This window comes from Mobula birostris, chromosome 9, assembly GCF_030028105.1.
Source record: "Mobula birostris isolate sMobBir1 chromosome 9, sMobBir1.hap1, whole genome shotgun sequence".
NCBI classification, from domain to species: Eukaryota; Metazoa; Chordata; class Chondrichthyes; order Myliobatiformes; family Myliobatidae; genus Mobula; species Mobula birostris.
The window spans coordinates 154,645,463-154,666,884 of NC_092378.1; the positions used below are offsets into that span (position 1 = coordinate 154,645,463).

A 21,422-nucleotide genomic window follows, 5' to 3' on the forward strand; every position below is an offset into this window, starting at 1 on the left:
TCTATATTCTGACAGTGGCATCATCAGCAAACTTGAATATGGCATTTGAGCTGTGCTTAGTTACACAATAATAAGTGTAAAGCAACCAGAGCAGGTGGCTAAACACACAGCCTTTTGGTGCACCTGTACAGATCAAGATTGTGTAGGAAATGTTGCTGCCAACCCAAACTGACTGGAGTCTGCAAGTGAAGAAAATGAGGATCCAATTGCACAAGGAGGTACTGAGGCCGAGGTGTTTAAGTGTATTGATTAGTCTTGAGCGGACGTTAGTATTGAATGCCAAGCTGTAGTCGATAAAGAACAACCTGATGTATGAACTTTGCTGTCCAGGTGTTCCAGGGTTGAGCGAAGAGCCGACGAGATGGCATCTGCAGTGGATGCATTGCGCGGTAGGCAAATTGTATCAGATCCAAGTTGCTTCTCAGGCAGGAGTTGATGTTTCATCACCAACCTCTCAAAACACTTCATCACTGTGGATGTAAAAAGTATTCAACCCCTTGGAAGTTTTCATGTTTTATTATTTTACAACACTGAATCACAATGGATTTAATTTGGCTTTTTTGACATTGATCAACAGAAAAAGACTCTTTTGTGTCAAAGTGAAAACAAAACTCTACAAATCTAAATTAATTACGAAATAATTGATTGCATAAATTTCACTCCCTTTGACACACCAAATTATCACTGCTGCAGCCAATTGGTTTTAGAAGTCACATAATTAGTTAATTGGGGATCTGCTTTTGGAGACTTGTATGTAGTCAAGGTGTTTCAATTGATTGTGGTAAAGATACACATGTATCTGGAAGGTCTAACTGCTGGTGAGTCAGTATCCTGTCAAAAACTAAACCCTGTAGACAAACGAACACTCCAAGCAAATCCATGGAAAGGTTATTGAAAAGCACAAATCAGGAGATGGATATAAGAAAATTTCCAAGTCACTGAATATCCCTTGGAGTACAATTAAATCACATCAAGAAATGGAAAGAATATGGCACAGACTCAAGGCTGTGATTGCTGCCAAAGGTGCATTTACTAAGTACTGACTTAAAGGGGATGAATATTTATGCAATCAATTATTTTGTGTTTTCTATTAGTAATTAATTTAGATCATTTTGTACAGATCTGTTTTCACTTTGATACGAAAGAGTATTTTTTGTTGATCAGTGTCAAAAAAGCCAAATTAAATCCACTGTGATTCAATGTTGTAAAACAATAAAACATGAAATTTTCAAGGGGGTGAACACTTCTTAAAGGTACTATAAGTGCTATTGAATTCACCACGTTCTTAGGCACCGGTATAATTGCTTGAAGCAGGAGGGTACCTCAGCCTGCCAAAGCAAGAGGTTAAAGATCTCAGTGAACACTCCAGCTAGTTGATCAGCACAGGTCTTTAGTACTTGGCCAGATACCCCGTCTGGGCCAATGGTTTTGTGGCATCATCCTCCTGAAGGATGCTCTCATCTCACCCTCAGAGACTGAAATCAAAGGGTCATCGGGGGCTGTGGGAGTCTGTGATGGTCTCACCATGTTTTGATAGTCAAAGCGAGCATAGAAGGCATTGAGTTCATCTGAAAGCAAAGCTCTGTTGTTGCAAATGTTGCCCGATTTAAATTTATAAGAGGTGCAAACACTCAAACCCTGCCACAAATGTCGAGCATCCTTATTTGAGTGGCCTGGAATTGCCACTTTGCCTGTGAGATGACTTTCCGGAGATCATATCTGAACCTCTTGTAACATTTTTGGCTATCAGCCTTGAATGCCTCTGATCTGGCCCTCAGCAGATTGTGGATCACGTGGTTCATCCAAGGCTTCTGATTGGGGAAGACTCTGAATGATTTTGTGGTGGCACACTCGTCTACAACTGTTTTTAATACAGTCTGTGACAATCATGGTATATTCATTTGGATCCACAGATGAGTCCTTGAACAAGGGCCAGTCCACTGACTTGAAGCAATCCTGTAGCCACTCCTCTGTCTCCCTGGTATTACAGGAAAGTTACTGGCATGGTTAGAGCTTTGGCTGATTGGTAGGAGGCAGAGGGTGGGAATAAAAAGGACCCTTGTCTGGTTGGCTGCCAGTGAGTAGTGGTGTTCCGCAGGGATCAGTGTTGGGACCATTTCTTTTTATGTTTATATCAATGATTTAGACGATGGAATAGATGGCTTTGTTGCCAAGCTTGCAGATGATACGAAGATTGGTGGAGGGGCAGGTAGTGTTGAGGAAACAGGTAGGCTGCAGAAGGACTTAGACAGATTAGGGGAATGGGCAAGAAAGTGGCAATGAAATACATGTTGGAAAATGCATGGTCAGGCACTTTGGAAGTAGAAATAAATGTGCAGACTATTTTCTAAATGGGAAGAAAATCCAAAATTCAGAGATGCAAAGGGACTTGGGAGTCCTTGTGCAGAACACCCTAAAGGTTAACTTGCAGACAGAGTCAGTGATGAGGAAGGCAAATGTAATGTTAGCATTCATTTCAAGAGGACAAGAATACAAGAGCAGGGACGTGATGCTAAGGCTTTACAAGGCACTGGTGAGGCCTCACCTTGAGTATTGAGAACAGTTTTGGGCTCCTCACTTAAGAAAAGATGTGTTGGCATTAGAGAGGGATCAGGGGAGGTTCACAAGAATGATTTTGGGAATGAAAGGGTTATCAAACAAGGAACATTTGATGGCTCTAGGTCTGTACTCGCTGAAATTTAGAAGGATGGGGGAGGTCTTATTGAAACCTTTTGAACATTGAAAGACCAAGACAGAGTAGATGTGGAAAGGATGTTTTCCATGGTGGGGGAGTCTAGGGCAAGAGGGCACAGCCTCAGGACGGTGGAGCGTCCATTTAAAACAAAGATGCGGGAAATTTCTTTAGCCAAAGGGTGGTGAATTTATGGAATTTATTACCACGGACAGCTGCGGAAGCCAGGTTGTTGGTTGTATTTAAGGCAGGGCTTGATAGTTTCTTGATTGGACACGGCATCAAAGGTTACAGGGAGAAGGCTGGGGAGTGGGGCTGCTTGGTAGAGCAGGTCTCATTCTTTTGTGTTTCAGCCTGGCTTGACATTCTCCCCTCCTACCTCACTTCTGACCACAGTGATGAACCTTCATCTGCCTAAAGGTGCCATACCTGCTTGTTTGAGAGTTAAGTCCGCTGAATCCTTCAAAAGACTGTGAAATCTGTCGTTCATTAAATCCATTTAAAAGTACTTTGCTGAAAGAGAAATTACATGCTGCAGATTGCAGTGAAATTAAAAGAAGTATATTTAAAAGTTTGTGCACTTAATGCAGAGCTCAGAACAGAGATCTGTCTTCTTGTTTAACCTTCTGGTTAGTTTTATATTTATGGAACCATCGCTCACTGTAACAAGGTGTCTGCAGTTTGTACTCAAGGCTTTTGGAGCAGACACCGTACTGAATATTCAAAGAGATTCCACTAGTTGGTACGTGCTGCCATTGTAAATATGTAATTCTGTATATCTGGACTATAACAACAGGACAAGAATATAAATGCAAGTTTGTGCAGCTGAGGTTTTATAAGGCATTGGTCAGACTGTCCTGGGGTAATGTGAGCAGATTTGGGCCCCTTGTCTAAGAAGGAATGTGCTGACATTGAAGAGGATCCAGAGAAGGTTCAGGAGAATGATTTTGGGAATAAAAGGGTTAACTTATGAGGAATGTTTGATGGCTCTGGGCCTGTGCTCACTGGAATTTAGAAGAATGAAGGGGAATCTCATTGAAATCTATCAACTATTGAAAGGCCTAGATAGAGTGGATATGGAGAGCACGTTTCCCATAGTGGAAGAGTCTAGGACCAGAGGTCAAAGCCTCAGAATAGAGGGATGCCCATTTAGAACAGAGAGGTGGAGGAATTTATTTAGCCAGGAGGTAGTGAATCTGTGGAATTCATTGTCACAGAAAGTTGTGGAGGCCAAGTCATCGGAGGTAGATATGTTCTTGATTGGTCAGGGCATCAAGGTTATGGCCAGAAAGCAGAATGGGTTTGAGAGGGATAATAAGTTAACCATGATGGAATAGCGGAGCAGACTCAATGGGCTATTTCTTATGTATGTTCATGGTTCAGTTGCTTTGACTATATTCCAAATGTTAGAGTTAAGTAGGTGATTATAGCAATCAAAACGGTTCACTGCTATTTTCGTGGTGAAGTATGAAACACCGCATGAGGAGAGTCAGATTCTCCTGCAGGTTCGCTGCGTGACTACAGACTTTACTATTCCCCAGTCTCAGTCAGTCACAACACAACACCAGGCCCCTTCCTCCTCACCTCTCTGGCTGCAGTCGGGTTCTTTCTGATCAGGTCCTCTAAGACCTTCAAGCTCCCTTCCACCCTCTCGGGATTGTCCGATGCCAGCAGTACTGCAAGGGTGGAAGGGAGGGTACAGCTCAGACAGTGCCAGGAAGGCGATGCCAGTTAAATTCTTCCCCTCCATCTCCTCCCAGCCTCCTATCCCCTCCATTCCATACACACAAGCGCGCGCGTGCATGCACACACACACACGGCCCCTCCCCCTCCCGTGGTCCAGACATGCAGACACCAACACCACCACCCCCATCCCACACCCCACCCTGTGTGGGCAAAGCTTACCCTCCAGACAGTCGCTGACATACATCGGGGCTCGACTGCGACACAACTCAGAGTCTGCAGACAGGTCATAGGGAACCAGCTCATCATCACTGTTGGCAGAGGGGAGAGAATGAAGAATGAGGAGAGTAAGCAAAAGTGCAGGGTAGGAGTGAGGAGAGGGCGGGAGGGGAGACAGGAGGGGTGGGACAGATAGGGACAGGGTAGTGGAAAAAGGTGAATGGGGTGCAGAAGAGAGAAGAGGGCCGAAGGATAGGGGAAGAAGTGGGTGTGGGGCAGGGTAGATATAAAACTCATTTTCCAACCTGTCTAACTCAGACTCGGTCTCTGTCTGGTCGCTGACTCTGCTCTCAGCTGCTTCTTGTCTGGTGTCTGTCTGCGATTCGCCATTTCTAGGAAGGGAACAGAGCCGATCAATGTCCTCACCTCAGGGCAGTAATTGTCCTCGGTGAGAAGTCTTTGTATTGGAGGAGGGGAAACAGGCAGAGATCCTAAGAGGATGCCAGTGCTGGCTGGTTTCAGCAGCATCGCAGATCCTGGTGCCTTGTAAGGGATGTTGGGCAGAGAGATTAGCTGGAACGCCAGTAATGTGGAGGTTAAGCGTGAAAGGTGAAATATTTAAGGGGGACCTGATGAGGAATGTCTTCACTCAGGGGATGGTGAGAGTGTGAATGAGCTGCCAGTGGAAGTGCTGAATGTGGGTTCAATTTAAAATTAAGAGAAGTTTCTACATGGATGGGAAGGGTGTGGAGGGTTATTGGCCACATGCCAATGGTACAAGGCAGTAAAACATTTAAGCATGAACTAGATGGGCCAAAGTGCCTGTTTGTGTTGTGCAATATGACTCTAAGTCAGCAGAGAAAGGGCAGATGGAGAACTCTTTTCAAAAGGGCCAGCACTAGCATGATGGGCTGACCAATCTCTTACTTTGCATCCAAATGGGTAAATTCTTCCCTACAGGGAGTTTAAAGACAGAGAGACCAATGAATGAGAGAGAGTGTGGGTTAGATGCAGAGAGCCCTGGAACCTCCCCATCGTGTGATCAAGTGACCACACTCCCTCTCATTGTAGAAGTTTAGTGGTTGGATCCTGAGCCAACAGAAACACGTATCCAGCAAACAACAAGTGTCATGTCTCTCTGGATTCTGGACACCTCTAGACCAGGGTTTCTCAACCAGGGTTCCGTGGGAGATCATGATCTAAAAAAAAACACCATAATTTTTTGAACCGCACAATGCATGAAGCTAGCGCTCGCAATGGTGAACAGTGACCAAGCAGCCCCGTTAACAATCTCATTAAAGGTCTCTCAGCCCAGTATGGCAGTGTGCAGTAGGACCATGTTAATTCTCAGTTTTTGATGCAAGATTGGGCAGGCCTTTGATAATTGGTGAGCATTGTACTGCACAGGGGGAGGACAATCCGCTGATAATTGGTGAGCATTGTATTGCAGACGGCTGGACAGATGGTTGATAGTTGACGAACACTGTATTGCACAGGGGGAGGATGGTAGGCTGATAATTGGTGAGCACTGTATTACACAGAGGGGAGGACAGTCGGCTGATGAGGAGCATTAAGTGCATTTTCCAAGCATTGAATGGGCTCGCCCAACTTGGGCTGTGACGTCAGCTTCTTGCTCCCGAATTACCTCCCCCAACTTCCCCTTACCCACCACCGACTGACTTATGGGAGCGAACAAACTCTACCGGTGTAGAAGAAAATTGGAGAGAAATTTTCAGTCTAAAGAAGGAATTTTTACATGCCTCAACTCAGCTGCTGGCCTGCTGCTTTGCTGTTGTTGTAAAAATTGCAATTGTGTAGGTTAGAAGTGAATTGTATTAAGTTTTTGTAATTTTTTACTCTTTTCCCATTTAGTTATTTATTATGCCATTCTCTTTTATATTTTATTAACCCTCTGTTAGGGACAAGATGCAGGACAAGAAATTGAAAAGGCTTCAGTCTCAAAAAGTATGATAAGTTGACGTACTGATGACATGTCACGTGATGCTGAAGAAGTCTTGTGTGATAAACCGAAAAAGAACAGCTTCTCTATCCAGGTTGATGAGTCAACAGATTTCACCAATAAGTGTCATGTTGTAGCATTTGTAAGATTTGTAAATGATGGCAAAATTCAAGAAAACTTTTTCTGTTGCAAAGAGCTGCCCGAAACAAGCAAAGGCCAAGATATATTGAATGTTTTATCTTCATATCTGGAAACAAAAGATCTGTCTTAGAGGAACTGTGCTGGCATCTATACTGATGGTGCCCCATCAATGATTGGCTCCTTGAGAGGTTTCATTTTTCTTGTAAGAAAAGAAAATCCTGACGTTGTCACAACACACTGCTTTCTTCACAGAGAGGTGCAGATGTCAAAAACTCTGAGATGAAATGAAAAAAGTTTTGGACGATGCTACAAAAGTGGTTAACTTTATTAAACGAAGACTAGTTTACTCAAGAATGTTTAAAAAAACAGAAAATCTGGACAAAGAGCACACTATTCTCCTGCTACATACAGAGATGTTCTACGAGTCTGTGGTGGCCAGTGCGATCATGTTTGCTGTTGTGTGCTGGGGCAACAGACTGAGGGTAGCAGACACCAACAGGATCAACAAACTCATTCGTAAGGCCAGTGATGTTGTGGGGATGGAACTGGACTCTCTGACGGTGGTGTCTGAAAAGAGGATGCTGTCCAAGTTGCATGCCACCTTAGACAATGTCTCCCATCCTCTACATAATGTACTGGGTGGGCACAGGAGTACATTCAGCCAGAGACTCATTCCACCGAGATGCAACACAGAGCGTCATAGGAAATCATTCCTGCCTGTGGCCATCAAACTTTACAGCTCCTCCCTTGGAAGGTCAGACACCCTGAACCAATAGGCTGGTCCTGGACTTATTTCCTGGCATAATTTATATATTACTATTTAACTATTTATGGTTTTATTACTATTTAATTATTTATGGTGCAACTGCAACAAAAACCAATTTCCCCCGGGATCAATGAAGTATGACTATGACTAGATCTGGTGGCTTAGCAGAGGAAGAGTTCTCAACAGGGTATTTGAGCTGAAGGGTGAATTACAGGAGTACTTTCAAGAAAATAGGCCAGATTTTGCCTGCTGTAGTCCACTATTAACCTGATCCTTCCACAAGGGAACTACGCCAATGAACATGTCACAGCAAATGGAAATCCAACATGCAGGAAATCTGCTGAAAAAGCTGCAGAAAGTTGCAAACTCAGGCAGCTCCATCATGGGCATTAGCTTCCCCAAATTGAGGACATTTTCAAAAGGCAATATCTCTAAAAAGTAGCATGTCGCCATTAAGGACCCCCATCACCCAGCGCATGCCCTCTTCTCATTGCTACCATCAAGGAAGTGGTACTGGAGCCTTAAGACACACACTCAACATTTCCGGAACAGCTTCTTTCCCAGCGCTGTCAGATTTCTGAATGAATAATGAACCTGTGTACACGACCTCACTGTTTTAGTTTGCTCCCTTTTTGCACTACTTATTTTTAAATATATACTTACTGTAATTTATAGTTTTTTATTGTTATGTATCGCAAAGCAACAAATTCCACGACATAATGTATGTCAGTGATAAGAAACCTGATTGTGATTATGATTCTGAGTACCTGTGTGGCTGTGGGGGGATCTCCCAGCTGGACAGGGGTCTCGGAGTGCAGAGTGAGCGAATCTCCCTCGCCTCTTCATCGTCCTCATACTGAAAGATCAGAGAGCACAACTCATCAGCTGCTGTGGAGGAGGACAAGGACCAATACGGGCGTGGGGAAAGGGGCGACCAAATTGTTGATGCGAGAGCAAAGTGTGTAACTGCACAGGTGTGTAATGACCTGCAGTGAAGGGGTCAGAGCCCCAACTGTCCACCTAAGTGTGACTGCAGATCAGGAGTGGGCGGGAGGGGGCACTCAGCCCATCCAGCCTGCCCCACCGTTCGGTAACCTCATCTCCACACTAACCACTCTAATAATCTACGTTCAGTTAGGGATCAAATTGTAGTTCACTTAGCTTCACTTGCCCCATCATTGAAATGTTCCCACAACTAATGAAGAACTCACTTTCAAAGCCTCTTCATTTCACATTCTCAATATTATTTATGTATTATTTCTTCTCTTTTGTATTTGCACAAAGTGTTGTCTTCTGCACTCTGGTTGAACACCCTCATTGAACAGTCTTTCATTGATTCTGTTATGGTTATAATACTATAGATTTATTGAGTATGCCCAAAATAAAATGAATCTCAGGGTTGTATAAAGTGACATATATGTACCTTGACAATAAAATTTACTTTGAGCTTTTAATATGTTTTTCCGTGTCAGCATTAGTTTACATTATGCTTGGTTAGATGTTGACAATCACCTGTAACTTGCTAGTAGCTTGCGACATATTTGGTTCTATGCTCGTGTAGTTGCTGTTTACACACTCAACGTTTTCGAAACAGCTTCTTCCTCTCTGCCATCAGATTTCGAATGGTCCATGAACACAACCTCAATATTTTTGGTCAGTTTTTACACTACTTAGTTATTTTACATATCTTATTTTAATTTGCGGTATATTTTACGTATGGCACTGTATTGCTGACAGAAACAAAACATCTCAATGATAAAACCGATTTTGAAAGCTGCTCACGTTTTTTCCCCTCTAAAATTAGGCCAAACGGTTCACAGTATCAAAGGAAAGTACATGTTCACATTCCTTTATTTGTAGTTACTTCTCTGCATTGCTTGCTGGTACAAACTGACCCTGTGACATGCACTCTGAACATCTAATAACACAGCTGTGACCATAGGCTTTATGCCTCATCTTGACTTACATAGAACATTGACCAGTAAGCACAGGATAGGCCCTTTGGCCTATAATGTTATGCCAATCCAATTAAATTAATAATCAAATGGGTAATTAATTTCTTCTGCTTACACAATGTCCATTTCCTCCCATTTTCCTCACATCAAGTGCCTATCTAAACGTCTCTTAAAAGTTCCTGATTTATATGCCTCTATCACCACCCAGGCAGTGCATTCCAGGCACCCACCACTCTGTGAAAAAACTTGCCCCTCATAGCTCCTTTGAAATTAACCCTTAAATGCATGCCCTCTGGTATTTGACATTTCAACTCTGGGAAACAGATACTGTCTGTCTACTCTATCTAGGCCTCCCATAACTTTATAAACTGCTATCAGACCTCCCATCAGCCTCCATCACTCCAGAGAAAACAACCCAAGTTTGTCTACCCTCTCATTATAGCACATGCCCTCTAATCCAGGCAATATTCTGGTAAATGTCTTCTGCACCCTCTCCAAAACCTCAAAAGCCTTCCTATAATGGGGTGACCAGAACTGTATGTAATACTCCAGCTTCAGCCTAACTAGTTTTGTAAAGCTGCAACGTAATTTCCTTAACATCTTCTAGACATCATCTCCAGATCTAACACTTATCACCCCTGGTTTGTCAAGAACTGGTTCATCTTTGCCTTACCAACATTAAAGACAAAGACACACCATCCCTGAGAGAGAAGAATTCACCTCATCTTCATCCTGAGTGGGCAACCGACTATGTTAAAGCAGTCACCATCCTCAGTCTGGACTCTCCTACTAGACAGTACATTCTCTCATACAGTAGAGCTAGTGTGGAAGGGTTAACATAATATCCAGGTAAGGACAGACTGCAGATAGACAGCAGACAGCCCAGGCAAGAAAGGTCTTTGAGGATAACTTTCCTTTGCACAGTAGCAGTCTGGGGACAAGATCAGCGATCCGAGGCACAAAACACCAACTAACGGAGTAACTTCACTAACTTTAAAGCATCGTCAGTTGTCAGCTTGTAGATTCTATTGAATTTTAACATCTGTATTATGAATGACGATTGTTTTTGCAAGAAAGGAATCAAAACATACATAGTTTACCAAATAGTCAATATACATAATCTCTGTTCAGAATTCATAAGATATTAAAACATAGGAGTAGAATTAGGCCACTCCGCTCATCAAGTCTGCTCTGCTATTTCATCATTGCTAATTTATTATCTCAAACTGATTCTCCTGCCTTCTCTCCACAACCTTTGATGCCTTGACTAATCAAGACCCAATCAACCTCTGCTTTAAATATACAGGTGTCCCCCGCTTTCTGACATTTCACTTTTACGAAAAAAGATGCCCGCTTTAAACTTGTGTTTACCCCGAGAAAGACTACCATGACCATAAAGCCTTGTGCAGGCAGGTGTGTGCTCATGCGTGTACGTGCCAATTTTTTTCTACAAATCGGTTTTGGCTCAATCATCCCAATTCTGATAAGTGAAACTACACTGTACATACATTATTTCTACTTTATATAGGCTGTGTATTTATCATATCATTCCTGCTTTTACTATATGTTAGTGTTACTGTACTCCATGACTTAGCCTCTACAGCCACCCGTGGCAATAAATTCCACAGATCCACCAGCCTCTTGACTAAGGAAATTCTCCTCATCCTTGTTCCAAATGGATGTCTCCCTTGTCCGAGGTTATGCCCTCTGGTCTGAGATTCATCCGCTATAGGAAACATCCTCCCAAAATCCACTGTCTAGGGCCTTTCAATATTTGATTGGTTTCAATGCGATCTCCCCTCATTCTTCTAAACTCCAGTTGGTACAGGCCCAGAGTCATCAAACACTTCTCATACGTTAACCCTTTCATTCCCAGGGATTATGTGCATGTCCTCCTCCGGACCCATTTCAAATGACAGCATATCTCTTCATAGATAAGGAGTCCAAAACTGTTCACAATAGTCCAAGTGTTGTCTGACCAATACCTTATAAAGCCTCAGGGTCACATCCTAGCTGTTACATTCTAGTCCTCTCAAAATGAATGCTAACATTGCATTTGCCTTCTTTCCTGACTCAACCTGCAAGCTAACCTTTAGTGAATCCTGCACAAGAACTCTCAAACCCCCTTGCACCTCTAATTCAGAATACTGTGGTGACAGGAGCCATGTTGTTCTCCTTGTACACAAGTAAAATTAAGTATGATTGAGTTATAAGTGTGTATGTGTTCAGGGTCCAGTTATTTTATTTATTATCCGCAACAACACTACTCCCCTCCCCCCAACTGTTCTAGCCTTTTTCCCAGGGAGGTGTGCTAAAAAGAAGAGGGCACAGGTTTATGATCAGAGTTGAGAGATTTACCCAGACTTTACCAACACCTATGTCAGGATGCTGTTCATTGACTATAACTCAGTCTTTAACACCATCATTCCTACAGTCCTGATTGATAAGCTACAGAACCTGGCTCTCTGTCTCTCAGCAATGGGATCCTCGACTTCCTAATCGGAAGACCACAATCTGTACAGGATGTAAACAATATGAAAGGCATTGATTGTGTGGATAGTCAGAGGCTTTTTCCCAGGGCTGAAATGGTTAACACGAGAGGGCAGTTTTAAGGTGCTTGGAAGTAGGTACAGAGGGGATGTCAGGGGTAAGTTTTATACGCAGAAAATGGTGATTGCGTGGAATGGGTGGTGGTGGATGCAGATTCGATAGGGTCTTTTAAGAGTCTCCTGGATAGGTACATGGAGCTTAGAAAAATAGAGAGCTATGGGTAACCCTAGGTAATTTCTAAAGTAAGTACATGTTCGGCACAGCCTGTATTGTGCTGTAGGTTTTCTATGTTTCTAATATATCTACCTCGCTGACAATCAACACTGGCGCACCTCAGGGCTGTGTGCTTAGCCCACTGCTCTACTCCCTCTACACCCATAACTGTGTGGATAGGTATAGCTCAAATGCCATCTATAAATTTGCCGATGATACAAACATTCTTGGTAGAATCTCAGATGGAAACGAGAGGGAGTACAGAAGCGAGATATACGAGCTAGTTGAGTGGTGTCACAGCAACAACCTTCTCAATTTCAGTAAAATGATCCTCAGAGGGATCAGAGCAATTTCAAGTTCCTGGATGTTAAGATCTCTGAGGACCTAATCTGGTCCCAACATATTGATGCAGTTATAAAGAAGGCAAGACAACACATGTTTCATTAGGAGTTTGAAGAGATTTGGTTTGTCACCCAAAACACTCGAAAACTTCTATAGATGTATCATTGAGAGCATTTTGACAGGCTGCATCACTGTCTGGCATTAGGTGTGGGGTGGGGGGAGTGCTACTGCACAAGACTAAAAAAGAAACTACAGAAAGTTATAAATTTAGTCAGCTCCATCTTAGGTACTAGCCTTTGTAGTATCCAAGACAACTTCAAGGAGTGGTGCCTCAAAAAGGTGGCATCCATTACTAAGAACATAGAACATTATAGCACAGTGCAGGCCCTTCGGCCCACAATGTTGTGCCGACCCTTAAACCCTGTCTCCCATATAGCCCCCACACCTTAAATTCCTCCGTATACCTGTCCAGTAGTCTCTTAAACTTCATTAGTGTATCTGCCTCCACCACTGACTCAGGCAGCGCATTCCACACACCAACCACTCTCTGAGTAAAAAACCTTCCTCTAATATCCCCCTTGAACTTCCCACCCCTTACCTTAAAGCCATGTCCTCTTGTATTGAGCAGTGGTGCCCTGGGGAAGAGGTGCTGGCTATCCACTCTATCTATTTCTCTTATTATCTTGTACACCTCTATCATGTCTCCTCTCATCCTCCTTCTCTCCAAAGAGTAGAGCCCTAGCTCCCTTCATCTCTGATCATAATCCATACTCTCTAAACCAGGCAGCATCCTGGTAAATCTCCTCTGTACCCTTTTAAATGCTTCCACGTCCTTCCTATAGTGAGGTGACCAGAACTGGACACAGTACTCCAAGTGTGGCCTAACTAGAGTTTTATAGAGCTGCATCATTACCCCACGACTCTTGAACTCTATCCCTCGACTTACGAAAGCTAACACTCCATAAGCTTTCTTAACTACCCTATCTACCTGTGAGGCAACTTTCAGGGATCTGTGGACATGTACCCCCAGATCCCTCTGCTCCTCCACACTAACAAGTATCCTGCCATTTACTTTGTACTCTGCCTTGGAGTTTGTTCTTCCAAAGTGTACCACCTCTCACTTCTCCGGGTTGAACTCCATCTGCCACTTCTCAGCCCACTCCTGCATCCTATCAATGTCTCTCTGCAATCTTCGACAATCCTCTACACTACCTACACCACCACCGACCTTTGTGTCGTCTGCAAACTTGCCAACCCACCCTTCTACCCCAACATCCAGGTCGTTAATAAAAATCACGAAAAGTAGAGGTCCAGAACCGATCCTTGTGGGACACCACTAGTCACAATCCTCCAATCTGAATGTAGTCCCTCCACCACCACCCTCTGCCTTCTGCAGGCAAGTCAATTCTGAATCCATCTGGTCAAACTTCCCTGGATCCCATGCCTTATTTCTGAATAAGCCTACCGTGTGGAACTTTGTCAAATGCCTAAGGACCTCCATCACCCAGGACATGCCCTCTTCTCATTGTTACCATCAGGAAAAAGACACACAGCGATTCAGGAACAGCTTCTTCCCCTTTGCCCTCTGATTCCTAAATGGACCCACAAACTTTTTTCCTGCATTACTTCTGTTTTGTATGATATTTAATCTAACTACTTAATATACATACTTACTGTAATTAATTTACTTATTTTTCTTTCTATATAATCAAGTATTGCACTATACTAAGTTAACAAATTTCATGACACATGCCAGTGATAATAAACCTGATTCTGATTTTAAAAGGGACATCAGGGGCAGCTTCTTCATACAAATGGAGCTGCATATTTGGAATGAGCTGCCAGAAATAGTGGTTGAGGCAGGCACATTAGCAACGTTTAAAATCCATCTAGGTAAGTACATGGATATGAGAGGTTTAGAGGACTATGGGCCAAACCCGGGCAGATGAGACTAGCTCACTGGACAACACAGTCAGCATAGACTAGGGTCGAAGAACCTGTTTTCCTGCTGTTTGACTCTAGTGCTAAGAGACCCTCTGCAGCTGCCCTGCCAAACTTCCCATTCTTACCTTGTCTGTCCTAAAACGTCACCATGCCCCCTCCCTCATCTCACTATGACCCAGTCCATGTTAACCACTCCCCTCCCTGGGTCCCGGCCCAGCTGTGCCGCAGAGGTTGATAGTGACTCTGGTGGGAAATTTGCTGTCCGTTGAAACATCCAAGTTCTGCCCCCTCCTTACACAGTGAGATCCCAGCGTTCCAGCCCCGCTCCTTTACAATAGACAATAGCAGCAGGATTAGGTTATTCGGCCCTTCCAGCCAGCACCGCCATTCACTGTGATCATGGCTGATCATCCACAATCAGTATCCAGTTCCTGCCTTATCCCCATAACCTTTGATTCCGCTATCTTTAAGAGTTCTATCCATCTCTTTCTTGAAAGCATCCAGAGACTTGGCCTCCACAGCCTTATGGGGCAGAGCATTCCATATATCCACCACACTCTGGGTGAAAAAGTTTTTCCTCAACTCCTTTCTAAATGGCCTACCCCTTATTCTTAAACTGTGGCCTCTGGTTCTGGACTCACCCATCAGCAGGAACATGCTTCCTGCCTCCAGCATGTCCAATCCCTTAATAATCTTATATGTTTCAATAAAATCCCCTCTCAGCCTTCTAAATTCCAGAGTATACAAGCCCAGTCGCTCCAATCTTTCGACATATGACAGTCCCGCCATCCCGGGAGTTAACCTTGTGAACCTACGCTGCACTCCCTCAATAGCAAGAATGTCCTTCCTCAAATTTGGAGACCAAAACTGCACACAGTACTCCAGGTGTGGTCTCACCAGGGCCCTGTACAGCTGCAGAAGGACCTCTTTGCTCTTATACTCAATTCCCCTTATTATGAAGGCCAGCATGCCATTAGCTTTCTTCATAGCCTGCTGTACTTGCATGCTTGCTTTCAGTGACTGATGTACAAGAACATCTAGATCTCGTTGTACTTCCCCTTTTCCTAACTTAACTCCATTTAGATAATAATCTGCCTTCCTGTTCTTACTACCAAAGTGGATAACCTCACACTTATCCACATTAAACTGCATCTGCCCACTCACCCAGCCTGTCCAAGTCACCCTGCATTCTCATAACATCCTCCTCACATTTCACAGTGCCACCCAGCTTTGTGTCATCGGCAAATTTGCTAATGTTACTTTTAATTCCCTCATCTAAATCATTAATATATATTGTAAACAGCTGCGGTCCCAGCACTGAACCCTGCGGTACCCCACTGGTTACCACCAGCCATTCCGAAAGGGACCCATTAATCGCTACTCTTTGTTTTCTGTCAGCTAGCCAATTTTCAATCCATGTCAGTACTCTGCCCCCAATACCATGTGCCCTAATTTTGCCCACTAATCTCCTATGTGGGACTTCATCAAAGGCTTTCTGAAAATCCAGGTACATTACATACACTGGCTCTCCCTTGTCCATTTTCATAGTTACATCCTCAAAAAATTCCAGAAGATTAGTCAAGCACGATTTCCCCTTTGTAAATCCATGCTGACTCGGACCAATCCTGTTACTGCTATCCAGATGTGTTGTAATTTAATCTTTTATAATTGACTCCAGCATCTTTCCCACCACCAATTTCAGGCTAACTGGTCTATAATTCCCTGCTTTCTCTCTTCCTCCCTTCTTGAAGAGAGGGACAACATTGGCCACCCTCCAATGCACAGGAACTGAGCCTGAATCTATAGAACATTGGAAGATGATTACCAATGCATCTATGATTTCTAAAGCCACCTCCTTAAGTACCCTGAGATGCAGACCATCAGGTCCCAGGGACTTATCAGCCTTCAGACCCACCTGTCTATCCAACACCATTTCCCACCTAATACAAAATTTCCTTCAGTTCATCCATTACCCTAGGTCCTTTGGCCACTATTATATCTGGGAGATTGTTTGTGTCTTCCCTAGTGAAGACAGATCCAAAGTACCTGTTCAACTCGTCTGCCATTTCCTTGTTCCCCATAATAAATTCACCCGTTTCTGTCTTCAAGGGCCCAATTTTGGTCTTAACTATTTTTTTTCCTTTTCACATACCTAAGGAAGCTTTTACTATCCTCCTTTATATTCTTGGCTAGTTTACCTTCCTACCTCATTTTCTCTCCGCGTATTGCCCTTTTAGTTACCTTCTGTTGCTCTTTAAAAGTTTCCCAATCCTCCGGGTTCCCACTCGTCTTTGCTATGTTGTACTTCTTCTCTTTTATTTTTATACTGTCCATTACTTCCCTTATCAGCCACGGCCTCCCGTTACTCCCCTTAGGATCTTTCTTCCTCTTTGGAACTCAAGTCCCCACTGACTCACCTGGAAGGTCAGGCGGTGTTCTCTGGTGTCCACCTTCGTGCTGATGCACTCTGCGATCACCATCCCCAGCCGGCGCACTCGCACCAGACTGCTGTCCAGGTGACAGTCCACACCTCCCGTCATCAGAGAGAGAAGCTCTGCAGAGGAAGGGACACACAGACTGGGGCTGGCCCACGGCACACCCTCTCCCCACCCCACTTCAAAACTTTTCCCCATCCCCTCTCCTCTCCCTAAGACACACCAGACCCCCACCAATCTCTCCCTACTCCCCACTGCCTAATCCCTTACCCAAACCCCACTGCATACTGCACATCTCCCAACTCCACCACACTCTACTCCCCCTCCCTACTGCACATTCTATCATTAACACATACCCTCTCCCCACCATTTTACCCTATACTGCACAACCTCCCAACCCCAACAACCAGTAATGCCCCATTGACTCAGTGAGCCCCTCCTTCCCCCTGACCTGCTCGGTGATGCTGGGTCTGTGCCTGACTGAGCTCTCCAAGAGCAATGGCGATGGCCCTGCTGATGTACACTTGCTGCTCGATTGGGCTGTGCCTGACCGCACTCCGGCTGCCCCAGACCTCCAGCAGCCTCTTCAGCACCTGCACTCAAGACACAAGCACCACCCTTCATTAGTCGGGGGACTGAGTTCAAGAGGCATCAGGTAATGTTGTAGCTCTATAAAGTTCTGGCTAGACCACACTTGGAATATTATGTTCAGTTCTGGTTTCCTCTTATAGGAAGGATGTGGAAGCTTTCGAGAGGGTACAGAGGGGATTTAATAGGATGCTGCCTGGATTAGAAAACATGTTTTATGAGGATAGTCTGGGCAAGCTGAGGTTTTTCTCTTTGGAGAGAAGGAGGATGAGAGGTGATATGATACAGGTGTACAAGGTGATACGAGGAATAGATAAAGTGGACAGCCAGAGACTTCTTCCCAGGGCAGAAATGTATAACATGAGAGGGCAAACACGAGGAACTCTGCAGATGCTGGAAATTCAAGCAACACACATCAAAGTTGCTGGTGAACGCAGCAGCCAGGCAGCATCTCTAGGAAGAGGTACAATCGACTCTTTCAGGCCCAGACCCTTCGTCAGGACTGTACCTCTTCCTAGAGATGCTGCCTGGCTTGCTGCGTTCACCAGCAACTTTTGTGTGTATAACATGAGAGGGCACCTATGTATAGGCTATCTTATATATTTATCTTTATTGCGCTTTTTTTGATTGTTGTGTTCTTTATCTTATGGTGTGTTTTTTGTGCTGCAATGGATCCAGAACAATTATTTCACTCCCATTTGCACTTGTGTTCTGGAAATGAAATTACACGATCTTGAATCACTTTAAGGTGATTGGAGGAAAGTATGGCAGGGGTGGGGGGAGATGTCAGAGGTAGGTTTCTTACACAGGGAGTAGTGAGTTCTATGAAAGCCCTTCCAGGGGTAGTGGTAGAGGCAGACACATTAGGGATAGGCATGTGGATGATAGAAAAATGGAGGGCTATGTGAGAGGGAAGGGTTATACTGATCTTGGAGCAGGTTAAAAGGTTGACACTACATTGTAGCCCTGATCAGACCCATTCCCCACTCACAACTCCAGTCCCCGCAGCTGCTGAGACCACAGTCCTGGTCCAGTATCTCACTGTGGTTAAAATTCAGGGGCCGTTCCCTGCTCCAGTGATCAGATGCCACAACTACAGCCTTAGAGCCAACCCCCAGCTGGTAGCAAGATTCCTTCCCCAACACCATCGTCCCACTTACCTCTATCAACAGGGTGTCCCGAGTCACCTCCCTGGCCAGGTATCCCAGTAGGGTTTGTAGGACAGACGTCTGTGTAGAGAGACAACATCAGTCCCCACCTGAACACGCTCCCCAATGCCTGAAATCCTAAAACAATACCTCAATATTGAGTTACTCCTCACTATCCGTACACTTCTTGGATTCAGATACATTTGTCAATTGTACATTGAAACATATAGTGAAACACTTTGTTGGCTGTCACAGTAGCGTAGTGGTTAGCACGCTGCTAATACATGTCACAGCATCATTGTTCAGAGTTAAACTCTGCTACTGTCTATAAGGAGCTTTTATGTTTTCTCCATGACTGAGTGGGTTTTCTCTGGGTGCTCCAATTTCCTCTCACACCTCAAAGACGTACAGGTTATTGAATTGTGGCCATGCAATGTGGCACCGGAGGCCAAACGAAATGGCTTCCCCATCTTAAGAGTCAACCAGAAGAGACTGGAGAGAGACCAACCTGTTATGTAAATAATTCTACTCATTACCAAACTGCTGTGAGATCTTGCTGTGTTGCTACTTCTACAATAATGACTACACTTCAACATAGCGGTTAATGTGACACTATTACACCTCAGGGCTCCGGAGTTTGGAGTTCAATTCTGGCACACTTTGTAAGGAGTTTGTACATTTGTCCCCATGAACTCGTGGGTTTCCTCCAGGTGCTCTGGTCTCCTCACAGTCCAAAGACATACTGGCTAGTAGGTTAACTGGTCATTGTAAATTGTCCTGTGATTAGGCTTGGGTTAAATAAGTGGGTTGCTGGGCAGTGCAGCTCGGAAGGACCTGTTCTGCGCTGTATCTCTAAATAAAATAAAAATAAATACAGAATGGTGCAGGGAATGGTAGGACCTGCCAAAGTACAGCCAGTGCCACTGCTGGGTACTATCACACCCAATTAAATTGATCTTGAGTCACGCACTCCTGGATTAGCACATCCAGTTTCTGGACAGGCTTCCTACTGAGGAAGTGCACCAACATTCACCAGGCAGGTTCCTGGCAATGTGGGTCTTTACTTAGGAGAGATTAAGCAGTTGGCGCCGGAAGAATGGCAACACTTGTGGGCTGCCCAGCGCATTCTTGGATTCTGTTGGTCGTTGTACGTTTTGATGTGACAAATAAAGCTGATCTTTACCTTTGAAGATAAATGATAATCTTTATTTGTCATATGCACATCAAAACACAGTGAAATGCATTGTCTGTGTCAACAACAAACACAGTCTGAGGATATACTGGGGCAGCCCGCAAGTGTCACCATGCTTCTGGTGCCAATACAGAATGCCCACAACCTACTAAGCCTAACCTTTGGATTGTGGGAGGAAACCAGAGCACCTGGAGGAAACCCATGCAGTCACAGGGAGAAACATAGAAACATAGAAAATAGGTGCAGGAGTAGGCCATTCGGCACCGCCATTTATTATGATCATGGCTGATCATCCAACTCAGAACCCTGCCCCAGCCTTCCCTCCATACCCCCTGATCCCCGTAGCCGCAAGGGCCTTATCTAACTCCCTCTTAAGTATAGCCAATGAACTGGCCTCAACTGTTTCCTGTGGCAGAGAATTCCACAGATTCACCACTCTCTGTGTGAAGTTTTTCCTAATCTCGGTCCTAAAAGGCTTCCCCTTTATCCTCAAACTGTGACCCCTCGTTCTGGACTTCCCCAACATCGGGAACAATCTTCCTGCATCTAGCCTGTCCAATCCCTTTAGGATTTTATACGTTTCAATCAGATCCCCCCTCAATCTTCTAAATTCCAATGAGTACAAGCCCAGTTCATCCAGTCTTTCTTCATATGAAAGTCCTGCCATCCCAGGAATCAATCTGGTGAACCTTCTTTGTACTCCCTCTATGGCAAGGATGTCTTTCCTCAGATTAGGGGACCCAAACTGCACACAATACTCCAGGTGTGGTCTCACCAAGGCCTTGTACAACTGCAGTAGTACCTCCCTGCTCCTGTACTCGAATCCTCTTGCTATAAATGCCAGCATACCATTCGCCTTTTTCACCGCCTGCTGTACCTGCATGCCTGCTTTCAATGACTGGTGTATAATGACACCCAGGTCTCGTTGCACCTCCCCTTTTCCTAATCGGCCACCATTCAGATAATAATCTGTTTTCCTATTTTTGCCACCAAAGTGGATAACTTCACACTTATCCACATTAAATTGCATCTGCCATAAATTTGCCCACTCACCCAACCTATCCAAGTCACTCTGCATCCTCTTAGCATCCTCCTCACAGCTAACACTGCCACCCAGCTTCGTGTCATCCGCAAACTTGGAGATGCTGTATTTAATTCTCTCACCCAAGTCATTAATATATATTGTAAACAACTGGGGTCCCAGCACTGAGCCTTGCGGTACCCCACTAGTCACCGCCTGCCATTCTGAAAAGGTCCCGTTTATTCCCACTCTTTGCTTCCTGTCTGCTAACCAATTCTCCATCCACATCAATACCCTACCCCCAATAACGTGTGCTTTAAGTTTGCACACTAATCTCCTGTGTTGGACCTTGTCAAAAGCCTTTTGAAAATCCAAATATACCACATCCACTGGTTCTCCCCTATCCACTCTACTAGTTACATCCTCAAAAAATTCTATGAGATTCGTCAGACATGATTTTCCTTTCACAAATCCATGCTGACTTTGTCCGATGATTTCACCGCTTTCCAAATGTGCTGTTATCACATCTTTGATAACTGACTCCAGCAGTTTCCCCACCACCGACGTTAGGCT

The 21,422-nt window shown here is 44.4% G+C and overlaps 2 protein-coding genes across 5 annotated transcripts in view; one reads left to right on the forward strand and one right to left on the reverse strand.

The window, feature by feature from the left end:
- Positions 1 to 8,868, forward strand: part of LOC140203236 (SEC14-like protein 5) — a 72,185-nt gene extending 63,317 nt beyond the window's left edge. For 2 of the 3 annotated variants that reach the window (XM_072269225.1, XM_072269226.1), the window contains exon 17: positions 6,514 to 8,868. In XM_072269225.1, the coding sequence (XP_072125326.1) occupies positions 6,514 to 6,565 (52 nt within the window). In that variant the 3' untranslated portion in view covers positions 6,566 to 8,868. The remainder of the gene's footprint in view (positions 1 to 6,513) is intronic. The other variant, XM_072269227.1, reaches the window with a different exon arrangement.
- Positions 1 to 21,422, reverse strand: part of telo2 (TEL2, telomere maintenance 2, homolog (S. cerevisiae)) — a 51,487-nt gene that overhangs the window by 17,842 nt on the left and 12,223 nt on the right. For both annotated transcript variants that reach the window (XR_011887331.1, XM_072269224.1), the window contains exons 7-13: positions 18,649 to 18,717; positions 17,352 to 17,493; positions 16,883 to 17,019; positions 8,229 to 8,317; positions 4,900 to 4,986; positions 4,598 to 4,686; positions 4,277 to 4,368 (exon numbers count right to left, since the gene is read on the reverse strand). Coding sequence is in view for 1 of the 2 variants with exons in the window: in XM_072269224.1 (XP_072125325.1) it covers positions 4,277 to 4,368; positions 4,598 to 4,686; positions 4,900 to 4,986; positions 8,229 to 8,317; positions 16,883 to 17,019; positions 17,352 to 17,493; positions 18,649 to 18,717 (705 nt within the window). In the remaining variant the exon portion in view is untranslated. The remainder of the gene's footprint in view (positions 1 to 4,276; positions 4,369 to 4,597; positions 4,687 to 4,899; positions 4,987 to 8,228; positions 8,318 to 16,882; positions 17,020 to 17,351; positions 17,494 to 18,648; positions 18,718 to 21,422) is intronic.